At 39.0% G+C, this 12072-nt stretch overlaps 1 protein-coding gene across 12 annotated transcripts in view; it reads right to left on the reverse strand.

The window, feature by feature from the left end:
• The window catches only part of USP54 (ubiquitin specific peptidase 54), a 122429-nt gene that overhangs the window by 23842 nt on the left and 86515 nt on the right, over nt 1–12072 (reverse strand). For 9 of the 12 annotated variants that reach the window (XR_008506341.2, XR_010412478.1, XM_054508217.2 and 6 more), the window contains 8 exons: nt 11888–11993; nt 11629–11775; nt 10045–10194; nt 8273–8441; nt 6538–6708; nt 2740–2871; nt 2205–2585; nt 1752–1983 (listed from right to left, as the gene is read on the reverse strand). Coding sequence is in view for 10 of the 12 variants with exons in the window: in XM_054508217.2 (XP_054364192.1) it covers nt 1752–1983; nt 2205–2585; nt 2740–2871; nt 6538–6708; nt 8273–8441; nt 10045–10194; nt 11629–11775; nt 11888–11993 (1488 nt within the window). In the remaining 2 variants the exon portion in view is untranslated. The remainder of the gene's footprint in view (nt 1–1751; nt 1984–2204; nt 2586–2739; nt 2872–6537; nt 6709–8272; nt 8442–10044; nt 10195–11628; nt 11776–11887; nt 11994–12072) is intronic. The other 3 variants (XM_045878082.3, XM_045878083.3, XM_064594800.1) reach the window with 1 other exon arrangement.

Here is a 12072-nt window from a genome sequence, read left to right on the forward strand (position 1 = left end):
GCGGGGAGCCTGCTTCTCCCTCTGCCGGCCGCTCCCCCTGCTTGTGCTCACTCTCTCTCTCTCTCTCTGACAAATAAATAAAATCTTCAAATAAATAAATAAAATCTTTAAAAAAAATACAACATCAAACTAATATATAAAGGATCTACTAAACTACTTCTGAAAGTAGTTCCCCCATCTTATCTCACCTCATTCACATTTTGTGCATCTAGTACAGTATCTGGCACAAAATTTATTTAATGAATTAATAAACATAAGCTCACATATGAATTGCCTTCCTCTTTCTTATACTTCTGTAGCCATCTTCTCATGTGTAAACCTCAACAGGTGATTGGACAGTTCTGGATCCCATGTCGAGGGATAAGCAGTGGGAAAATACGAGGATGTGATTATCACCCTTGTAGAAGATATAATCACTCTTTGCAAAGCAGCAACTCTGTTAAGAAACTTGCCTCTGTGGCAACTCAGTATAAACAATATATGAAGATCTGAAATTTATAAAGCAAACTGGGCCCTATGAACAAGGAACAATGAGGACTATTAAATCATCATTGTTGGGATGCCTGGGTGGCCCAGTCGGTTAAGCATCTGCCTTCAGCTTGGGTCATGATCCCTGGGTCCTGGGATCGAGTCCCGCATCAGGCTCTTTGCAAGGAGCCCGCTTCTCCCTCTGCCTGCCACTCCCTCTGCTTGTGCTCTGTCTCTCTCTCTGTCTCAAATAAAGATAAAAAACTTTTTAAAAAATAAATAAAAATAAATCATCATTATCTTTTGTAAGTATGAATACCATTGGCTTATAAAACACAGAATCCCTGTGACCCTTATAAAAAAGGAAACTATCCTAAATAAAAGAATAAAAAACAGCTGTATTTTCTCTCTGGGCATAGAACTATGTTTTGATTCACTAATTCTTCCATTACAAGTTATTTGCTAAATAATTATTTTACATATAATAAAGTTCTCTCCTTTCTCAAATGTCTTTGCTCCTTCCAGCAGAGGGTGCTGTTGTCATAGAAAGTTGACAGAGCACCCCCATGTTTATCGCAGCATTATTTTCAACAGCCGAGATATGGAAGCACCATCCTAAGAGATGAATGGAAAAGAAGATAAGGTATATATGCACAATGGGATATTACTGAGCCATAAAAAAGAATGGAATTTTGCCATTTACGACAACATGGATGGACCCAGCGGGTACTGTTGTGCTACGTGAAATAAGTCAGACAGAGAAAGACAAATACTGTATGATTTCACTTATATGTGGAACCTAAAAAACAAAACAAATGAACAAAGAAATAAAAAACAGAAATAGAATCACAAATACAAAAACAAACTGCTGGTTGCCAGAGGAAAGAAGGTTGGGGGAAGGGTGAAAAAATGAGGGAGATTAAGAGGTACAAACTTCCAGTTATAAAATAAATAAGTCACGGGGATAAAAAGTACAGCATAGAGAATATAGTCAATAATATTGAAATAATATTCTATGGTGACAGATGGTAACCACATGTATTGCGGTGAGCACAGTGTAATATACAGAACTGTCCAATCACTATGTTGTACACCTAAAACTAATATAACATAGCGTATCAACTTTATATCAATTTTTAAAAAAAGAAAAAGTTGATAAAGTAAAATATTTTGCCCACAAGATGGTAATGAAGTCCATTTCTCCACCCATCTGAGTTGAAAAGCCTCCTGGTGGCTCACATTGCTGTAAGGGACAATGCCACTATCCAAAGGCCAAACAATACCTGCAGACACTAGAGCTCTCAGGCAGGGCTGCATCCAGGCTGACAGGGCTGCTGCTGTTCCTCTCACTGCTCTCATAGCCAGATTCCATTCGCTGTATTAGGCGAGGGTGCTGTTCTAAAAGGTGAGAGCCTGGCCGTGCTGGGCCCCAGGGCTTGTATTGGGGGCTTGGTCCACCAGTTTTAATGTCGTAAGCCGGTGGCTTGCTTAGTTCATCTGGTGTAAATTCTTTAGCTATCCCGATCAAAGGACAAGTATGGAAAAGGAGGTAGATTTAGCATCTGCCTCAAATTAAGACATAACCAACCCCTCCCTCCAGCTACTCCTTCACTGAACTCCTATCTCCAAAAAGCTCAACATCAGCATAAAAATGTACCTTGCTTAGTCTACCAGAAAAACAAATACATAAGTCAACTTTATTCAAAAGCCCAATTCTTCCCTAATTATCTCCTCACCTGAATCCTCAGAAAAGGGGCTAAGCTGGGTATAGCCACAGTGCTTCCTTTTGTCCTTACTAAAGATGCTGTCAATATTCAGAGACTCCCGTTTGGGTCTCCATGTTGGACGATACTTGCTAGAGGAACTGGATTTTGACTCACTGCTGGTACTCTCTACTTCCCAGTCACGAGAGTGTAAAGACAGGTTCCTAGGAGGCTTTTTGTCAGTCTGGTCTCCTCCCTTCCCCACACAGGGAGATCCCAGGTTGGTCTGAGAAGCCAGGGATGGTCTGTTGTGAATCATATTACTAACTGTCTCTTTAAAATCTCTTAGTCTATTGGTGCTGCTGGATGGTTTAGAGGCATTCCTAGGAGCCTGTTTCTCTTTCAGTGTTTCTCCTAAAAACACAAAGAATTAAACAAATACAAATGTTTAAAATAATCATAGATACCCAGACCCCAACGTATGAAAGCAGAAAGGAAAAGCCAGTATGGAGTATGACACAATTTGCCAGAGTGAATGGAGAAAGACAAACAGTGCAGAGTGGCTTGCCTTCACTGTGGTACCCCGAGGCCTGTGGCTCATCGCCTTTCCTCCTAACCCGGCCAGAGCTCCTCTTGCGTTCTATCAGTGACCCTTTCTTGGATGTGAGTTTCTGATTACATTCACTATCAGTCAGGTGTCCTGAAAGAACAAGGAAATGGGGGTAAGCTGGTATCTGAGACTGACCTCCATCCTCTTGAGAACCTAGTCTCCCTTTGGGATTCATAGCAGTGCTACGAATTTAGTATACCCATGAATCAGAAGCTGTAGGGGCCAAGACTATCTGATTTAAGCGTAGCAAGAATCACTCAATAGATAAATGCAGAGAAGCTCAAGTATTTAATGGGAGCTTGCAAATTTACAATGCCTCCTGAGCAATTACCAGTCTTGATCCTGCTCGTAATCTTTCCCAGTGACCCAGAAGGACACATTACTTGGTAATTTTTAAAAGGTGACAGTTTTAAAGATGTATAAAAATGTCATGTAATCAACATATTTTCACTCTCATAAATAAAAGACAGAGCTTTCCTTTCGTTTAGCAACACATACCAAGCAAAGCCTCATTTTCATTATATCTGGTATTGGCCCAGGTGCCCCAGCCTTTGCCCACAAGAGCTCTGATTGTGGGTGGCTTTAAGATTCAGTTCTAAATCTTCCTTAAATGTGAATCATTTAAAAGGACATTTGAACTTTGAATAATTCTCATTCCCATCCCCAATGAGTGCTTTACCAAACCAGGCTTCACCCAGAGATTACACCTCATAATTCCTCAGTACTGATCTCTGGGAAGCCCAGGAGATTTGGGCTCTTTTACATAACTTGCCCTGCTTCATGCCCACAGGATGTAAATGTATGATTTGATAACAGCCAAGGTCAGATTCTAAAGGATATAATCATCTAAACTGCTGGAAGCCAAAGGTGAATTAAGCAACTGAATTAAATTAGAAAACAGGTTTAGAGAAAATCCTCTAGGTTCTCAAATGCACCAAGGGCTAATTTGTTTTCATATGTTAGTATATGAAAATTCTTGTACATATTCAGGTATTAGCAGTGTAGTGATATGGCTACCTATTTTCAAGAAATTACCAATGTAATCTTTTTTTTTTTAAAGATTTTATTTATTTATTTGACAGAGAGGTAGAGAGAGAGCACAAGTAGGCAGAGCAGCAGGCAGAGGGAGAGGGAGAAGCAGACTCCCCGCCAAGCAGGGAGCCCGACGTGGGGTTTGATCCCAGGACCCTGGGATCATGACCTGAGCCGAAGGCAGCCGCTTAACTGACTGAGCCACCCAGGCACCCCCCCCCCAATGTAATCTTTTATTGCTTTTATCTGATCCTTTGCTACCTCTAGGCCCAAAAGGAAGATTTAAGAAAGGAGGAAATCACTTGGAGCAACTAAATCTGCAAATGTTAAACCGATGGGAGTATGCTCCCCTACCCCCAACCATCCACAGACCTTTAACATAAGCCTGACTCTCCTGGAAAATATGCCTTGTTTGTCCTGTTATTTGGCTTCTCCCTGATTCACAGTTTCAGAAATACAGTCTAAAAAAAAAAAAATCTCACTTTGCAGTAGTCATCTATGCAATAGTCATCAAAAGAAATCCAACATGAATCTAACCAAACCTCTAGATCCAACTGCCAATTTACAAGAAATACAGAGAACAGAGAAACATGCTAGAGTTTACCATAGGAATATAATCAGCAAACTTCAGAATGTGGGCAATCTATAGGACAAACTACCTAGTTGTTCAACAATCAGCTGCAAGGAAAAATAGAGAAACCTGTAGCTTAAAAGAAACGTAAAAGACTTATCAATCTGTCCCAATGTGTAAACCTCACTTGGATTCAGAATCAAGCATACAAACCATTAAAAAATTATGAAATTTACAAGATATTTGTGTGTTTGAACACTCATTGGTTATTTAGTGGTTTTTAGGAATTATTAATATTTTTAAGTGTGATAATGATAAAAATGCTTTCTTGTTTTAGAAATACATACTACAAATATTTATGGAAAAGGTGAAATAATATCTGGAATTTGTTTCAAAATAATCCAGGAGTAGGGGGAGTGGGTAGAGGTACAGATAAAACTAGATTGGCCATGAGTGATAATTATTGACACTAGGCGATGAGTCTATGGAGGGGCAGTATAGTGTTCTGTATACTTCTGAAAATGTTTAAAATTCCCTATTTTTTTAAAAAAAAGTATTTACCCAAAGATTATAAAAATACTAATTCAAAGGGATACATGCACCCTGATGTTTATAGCAGCCTTATCTACAATAGCCAAATTATGGAAACAGCCCAAGTGTCCATCAACTGATGAGTGGATAAAAAAGATGTGGTATATCATATCTCTGTGTGTGTATGTGTCTATATGTATATATATCTATATATGTATATCTATGTATGTGTATATGTGTATATCTATATAGATATAGATGTGAGTGTGTGTCTATATAGATATACACATATACACATACATAGATATACATATATAGATATATATACATATAGACACATACACACACAGAGATATGATATACCATATCTTCTTCATACATATATATGTATGTATGTGATTGTGTATATATATATACATATATGTGTATATATGTATACATAATGTTCCATAATAGCCAATGTATAAAGAAGATACCATATCTTCTTGGCTATTATGGAATATTACTCAGCCATAAAAAAGAATGAAATCTGGCCATTTGCAACAACATGGATGGAAATAGACAGTATTATGCTAAATGAAATAAGTCAGTCAGAGAAAGACAAATACCATATGATTTCACTTATATGTGGAATTTAAGAAACAAAACAAATGAGCAAAGGGGGAAAAAAAGAAAGAGGCAAACCAAGAAACAGAGTCTTAACTGAAGAGAACAAACTGATGGTTACCAGAGGGGAGGTGGGTGAGAGGATGGGTGAAATATGTGATGGGGATTAAGGAGTGCCACTCATTGTGATGGGCACCGGGTGTTGTACGACAAGTGCTGAATCATTATATTGTACACCTGAAACTAATATTATACTGTATGTTAACAACTGGAATTTAAATAAAAACTTAAAAAAAGTAGTCAAGCACAGAGTAGGAACCACCAATCTGAAGCCATGAGCTCACTAATTCCCAAGTCTCTAAGAGTATGGGCACTGTTCTATGGGTTAGGTGATAAACTTTCCATCTCAGCAGTGAGTCACTCACTGTTCTTCTTTTCATGTCCTGTACTGATTTCTTCCACTGACAACAGGCACATTTTCCTACAGATGAACAGAACAGCTCAAGAATGTTTTCTGCATGGAACTCACAATAACAAACAGGCTAGCTTTCTTTCTTTTGCTTTTCTGTCCTTCAGGAAGCCCAGCAAGGTGATGAGCAAGTGTCCCATGCCCATAAATATGCCCCTTCTCTCAAAGCCCTCCACTTGGGATAAAGCCTAGCATGAAAACATGATGAGGTACAAGACCACAAAGGTTTTTTGGGACACTATGAGAAAGACAGGGATCAAAAATATAACAGTAACAAAAAGCAGATTTTTGAATAAGCAATCACATCAATAATCACATTACAATCATCCTTATTGATATGCTGGTGTTGACAGGAATATGTGTAATGGAATATCATCGTTCATTCAGAGTTGTGTTGCTTCTTTTCATCCCACCCAATTACCCAAGTTCTGTGCCTTTCTCCCTTTGAATGACAAACATTTCTGACTTGCCCCAGTTTCTTTTTCCTGGGAGAATCTCTATGCAGGAACTGAATCAAGCAAGCAGGGTCCACTGTATAACTCCCTACCTGTGTCCCGACTGCTCTGAGACGTGGAATCATTCTCCACATTATAGATGACTGTCCCCTGAGAATCAGAAGAGAAGTGACTGACCACAGACTCATGGTGGGAGTGTTTGTAGGGATAGCTCTCCGTTGAGGAATCTGTTCGAGTGTCACTTGAGATGGAGGGCTCCCTCCCTAAGGGAAGGAGGAGACACATATGCAAAAGTAAGGAAAGAGAGGACAGTGATAGAGAGAAGGCAAAGAGTTGGATGGCAACAAAGGTCCATAAGTCAAGAACTTCCTAGATGGAAGGGTGAGAAGGATATACCAGAGCCATTCTTCCCAACACCCAACTTCCAGATAACCCAGACACACAAACAATTCCTCCCACTCCTGCCCCTACCTTGCTGAAGCCCTCACTTTGCCTGCCACTGTGAAAAACTGTGGGGCTTTTAGAAAACCTATGGGGAAAAGTGGAAGAAAGGAAAAAGTGAAAAATAAGATCTATTTAGATGGAGAGTCCCAGGCCGACCTGGCATACATAACCAGTTGCTTCCCATCCCATAATTTTTCTCCTATACTGCCAAAAATGTCACTTTAAAAAATTTAATTGACATTGTAAGCATTTTTAATATATCTGAGAAATTATGGGGCTGTTATTTATTTATTTATTAAGATTTTATTTATCTGACAGAGAGAGAGAGAGAGACAGCAAGAGAGGGAACACAAGCAGGGGGAGTGGGAGAGGGAGAAGCAAGCAGGCCTCCCACTGAGTAAGGACCCTGATGCGGGGCTTGAACCCAGGACCCCGGGATCATGACCTGAGCCGAAGGCAGACACTTAATGACTGAGCTATCAGGTGCCCCAGGACTGTTATTTACACTTTAGAGTAAATTAGTTCAATCAGACTACTTTTCTCTGAACAACTTGCTGAGATAAGCACAATAGTGGAAATGGGCGTTTGATTGAAGGGAGAAAAAGTAGAGCAGGTCTGGGTAGGTACATGGTTGGGAAGAACACCAGGTGCCAAGCAGGAGGGAGGCACAAAAGGGAGGGGAAAAATTCCAAGGACAAGCGTCTTCTTCAAGATTATACTCCAGGACAGTCCTAGATCTAGAAGAGGAAAAGAATATTTCTTTTTCCCCCTTTTCAGAAATCAAGCCAAAACCATTAGGGTTATATTTCTAATATATGCCTCTATGAGCTAACCCGAGACTTTAGCCATCAGGCTGCAAATTGTTTCTACAGGAAAACATGATTTAAGTTGCAAACAATTGAATTAGAAATGAAAAACTGATTCATGGACTGAGGAATACTGCTACTACACTTGGCATTTTAAAACAAAAATCTCTTATCCCAAACAAAAGGACTAGTTTTGTAGTAAGTATAATTTTTCTTGGTCTTAACAATTCAGTGAAGTCACTGTTAAATTGATAGTAAGAATCAGTCATCTTACCATTATTAGAAGGTTAAACACTGAGTCTCCCTCATAAACTTATCACTTCAGGCTAAATCAACCTAATTGCCCTCTCACTTTTGAATCAGGGCCAGGTGACAGACAATACATTCTTGAAGGCCGAAGGAAACAAAGCCTGGCACACCTTGGGCTTCAGCACGAGTTGGCACTTCTTTCCATCTCTAATGGATCCTCTTTCTACAAGCTAGGCTATGTGCTAGGCTCATGATTAAGTGTGAGTCCTAACTGTCCAATGGCCACATTGGAAGGGAGAAGGATTCGGTAAAGAGCTAGACTGCTCACCTGAATCTTCACTATCATAGCACGTCCTGCTGTATGACTGGAACTCAATTTGGGGAGGCAGGTCCTGGGTGGACACTGGGGTACCCTGGGGGTCTGCATAAAGCAGTAGCAAAGGCTGATAATGCCCCTTGATGCATTTGGTCACCACATCCTTCCATTTAGGCCCAATCTGAACCAGAAACAATCAGAAGAACATAATGGTTATACTTCATATCCACAATTCAAAACATATCTTCCTACTCAGTTTTTCTAAAGAAAATAAGATAAAAAGACAACAATTGGGTAAAGAGACCACAAAAGAGACTTTAGACCTAAATTTCATAAATTTTTTGTTAAATCTTTTTTGGTTGTTGTTAAATCCTTTTAGAAAGCAGTAAAACCCTGTAAGAGGTAGGAATGATGAATAAAATTACTTTTATTCCTGTGAAACATCAATTCAGTTGTGAAATATAAATAAAAGTCCTCAAAGGTGAATATGCTATGTGAGGGGACTTCAGCCGCCTTAGTGATCAATTTATTTTCAGATTAAAGCCCTTACTTGAAATCTGCAATTCTATCATTCTATAAATTATATAATTTTCACCTAAATATTAAAATCACTTTTATGAAGCTAAAGAGGAGGCAGAAACTCTCTCACAGACTGCCTTAGAATAAATGACATTCCATTTCAGAGTTCACACATGGCAGTACATAAAATGTCAAACTGCTTAGAATAGACAGCTGAACCTCGGCCTTAGCTTTGAGCTGGATTCAGCACTGCCAAAGCAGTGGAAAAGAGTGGCAGAAGAGCCGTGGAAACAATCCAATCAAATCCCTAAACTCACCCGCTCTCTTAAACTTGAACCAGTCACATTCTGAGATGGTGTGCTCTTAAGAACTGAACAACAAGCACAGTGCTTATTTCATAATAGATGTTCAGTAAATTTATAACTAAGCTATTATTTTAACTAAAACAAATATCCTTTTTACATACAAATCTTATTTAATGTCTTATAAGGCAAGTATTATTTTTCAAATAAAAATGCTAAAGCTCAAGGAATTCATATAAATTGTCCAAAACTATAACAGCAAAAAAGAGATAGACAATCAGGAAATTTGACAGACTTTACTATTTGTAGAAGACACTGCTTAATGTCCATGGATTGGTATAAATTATAGTCAGGAGTCTCCTAGCTGCTAACCTTATCTCAAGAAGCTTCCTAACTCCTGCAGATCACCTTAACTGCTTCAGTCACAGACTGTGATTTAGATAGTAACAAGGTTCCAGCTTTACATATCCTCATAGCCCTGTTTTGTTTTTTTTTCTACACTATCCCCAAAACATGTTAAGGCACTTCAGGGAGGTAACAATCAGAGAATAACTGATAGCAGCTCTGGGACAAAGGATGACCCACTGATGATTTCAAGTTTGAAATTCTGAACTTCATGCTAACCTTCTAACCTAATTTGAAGCATTAAACTGTCCTCACTCAAATCAACCAATTAATATATTTTAAAAAAAACACACTTTGTCAACTATAAACACAGACCTGTGCTGACTGCACGATGAGAAGATTCAGAGAAAACAACAGAAAATATATCGATCCTATCTTTGAGGAACTTGCCATCTACTTGGAGAAGATAAGACTGACACTCCCGTAAATTCAATAGATAGATAGGTAAACAGACATCAAAATTATGAAAATAGACACTGAAGACAAGAAGACAAGAAATTATCCTTAGGTTTTTGTTGCAGTCACCAAACACTTTAAGAAGGGCTTGAATATTCCTACCTCCTTGACATGAGCATCATCAAAATACATCCATTTGCGGATCTTTGTTTGGAAAAAGAATGTAGAATAATGTTTGCCATAGTAACAGATCATTCCTACTAAGTACAATTCAGATTGCTTGGCCCGGTCATCTGTCACTCTGAAAAACAGCTGTGGGGAAAAAAGAGAATGGAAAAGACAGTCACATACTCAACCCTCTCACATCATCTCTCAGTAGACTCCATCATTTCTTATTAAGGTACTGACTTGTTTCTCCACTCTTCAGTCTAAAATTTTCCCTAGTCCATATTAATCATCAGAAATGAACCTAAAAGGACAAAATATAAGGAAAAGCAAGACAGATAGGGGCCAGTAAACTGAAAAGGTGGTGATATTTCTTCATACTTTCAATAATATTTTATTGCTGGTGCTTACCATAAGAGGAGCCCAGAAAGTTGAAAAACACAAAACACAACAAAAACAAAACACTCAGGTTTCAAAAGTTACTTATCAACTGGTGCACAAATATAAATTTCCTGCTGAGACCCTAACTAAGGGGTAAAAATGCCCTCAGGAGGAGCAATACCATCATGCTGGTTATCAGCATTTCAATTCATGGATGTCTAGCACTGCCATAGGTTCTAAGAGACATACAAAAAAATTTGACGAAAAGGATATTTGCCTTGAGAAACTTATTTGAATGAGAATATCATCATAAAAATAAAACAAAACTAGAACAATACAGGAGATGTAGACTACAGAAATTTAGAAAAAGGAGATTTAATGGTGTATAACCTACTCATGTCAGAGATTCCTTGGGAAGGAGACCTAAAATAAGATCCCAGATAGTTCATTTATTCTCAGTTGTGGCTTAGTGACATTAAAGAATGACAAGAGATCTCCTTAGTCACAGGACTGTAAGAGAAAGAAACCAGTAGAAAGGAAACCACAGAATTTCTGGTTCTTCTCTTGAACTGAAGGTAAACCCTGGCTGTACCTATACTAGGTATAGATATGGAACTGATAAGGTTAAGGACCCCAGGCTTAAAGTCTTTTTACCTATCTCTCTGAATAGATGCACAGAAAACCACTGAACCACTAATTCCCTTCCAAGCTACTTCATTATCTTCTCAACAGACATTGGTTCCTCACTGTAAATTCTGTATTGTAAAACTCAGGTCACCAACTTTTACCCCTCCACCTGCCATAGCAGCTCTAGTCAGGATTGCTCACTTCTTTGACTTTATTACCACCTGTGGTTGAAAACACTTCCCCACTCTACACCGGTATAAACAAACAATGAGTAGGGCACACAATAACTCTGTAAATTGCTTTATTTTTATCAGTAGCGAAGCTCTGCCCATCCTGTCTTTCAAGACCAATGTCATCCCATTTTTTCTAAAAAGCCTTTGCCACCTACCCAAAGGAGGTATGTGAACAGGTACATGCATGCACATGTATGTGTACACATATAACTAGTATATTTGTCCAAAACTCTGTAATATTTGTCATCTAGGATATACCTTTGTGTTTAGTGTTCACTGCCCTTAAGCAATACTAAGACACAAGAACTCTAAGTCAGAGATAAAGGTAACTAATACTCACATCACCCAGCTTAAGGCAGGTACCCAGGCTGTGAATGACATCCTCTGCCAAGTCGGAGTGATCTGAGTCCCATACCAGCCCGATTGTGATAATCTGTGGAGCATTCATCAACACACGGCGAATCCGAATCCTTTCACCACAGTTGCTCTGAAATACATATATAAGACTAGTTTGAGATGTTTCCCACTGGCTCTGCCTCAATTCTACTAATCCTAGGGCTCCCTTCCCCACTCTGAACCTTACCCCTGACTTAACTCACCGGACAGTTCCGCAGATCTCCCATGGTGCTGGCATTTTGCAGCAGCTCACCAAACATGCTTGGTGAGGGTTTTTCTCGCCTTTCCAGCATACAAATAGCCTGATTGCTTCAAGATAGGGAATGGAAGGGAATGATGGTAGGAGTTACCCAGAGTTATAACTAAATCAAATAGATTATTCATACAA

This window comes from Mirounga angustirostris, unplaced genomic scaffold (genome assembly GCF_029215605.1).
Source record: "Mirounga angustirostris isolate CCGP_5_RB_7025 unplaced genomic scaffold, mMirAng1.0.hap1 SCAF_6, whole genome shotgun sequence".
NCBI lineage: Eukaryota > Metazoa > Chordata > Mammalia > Carnivora > Phocidae > Mirounga > Mirounga angustirostris.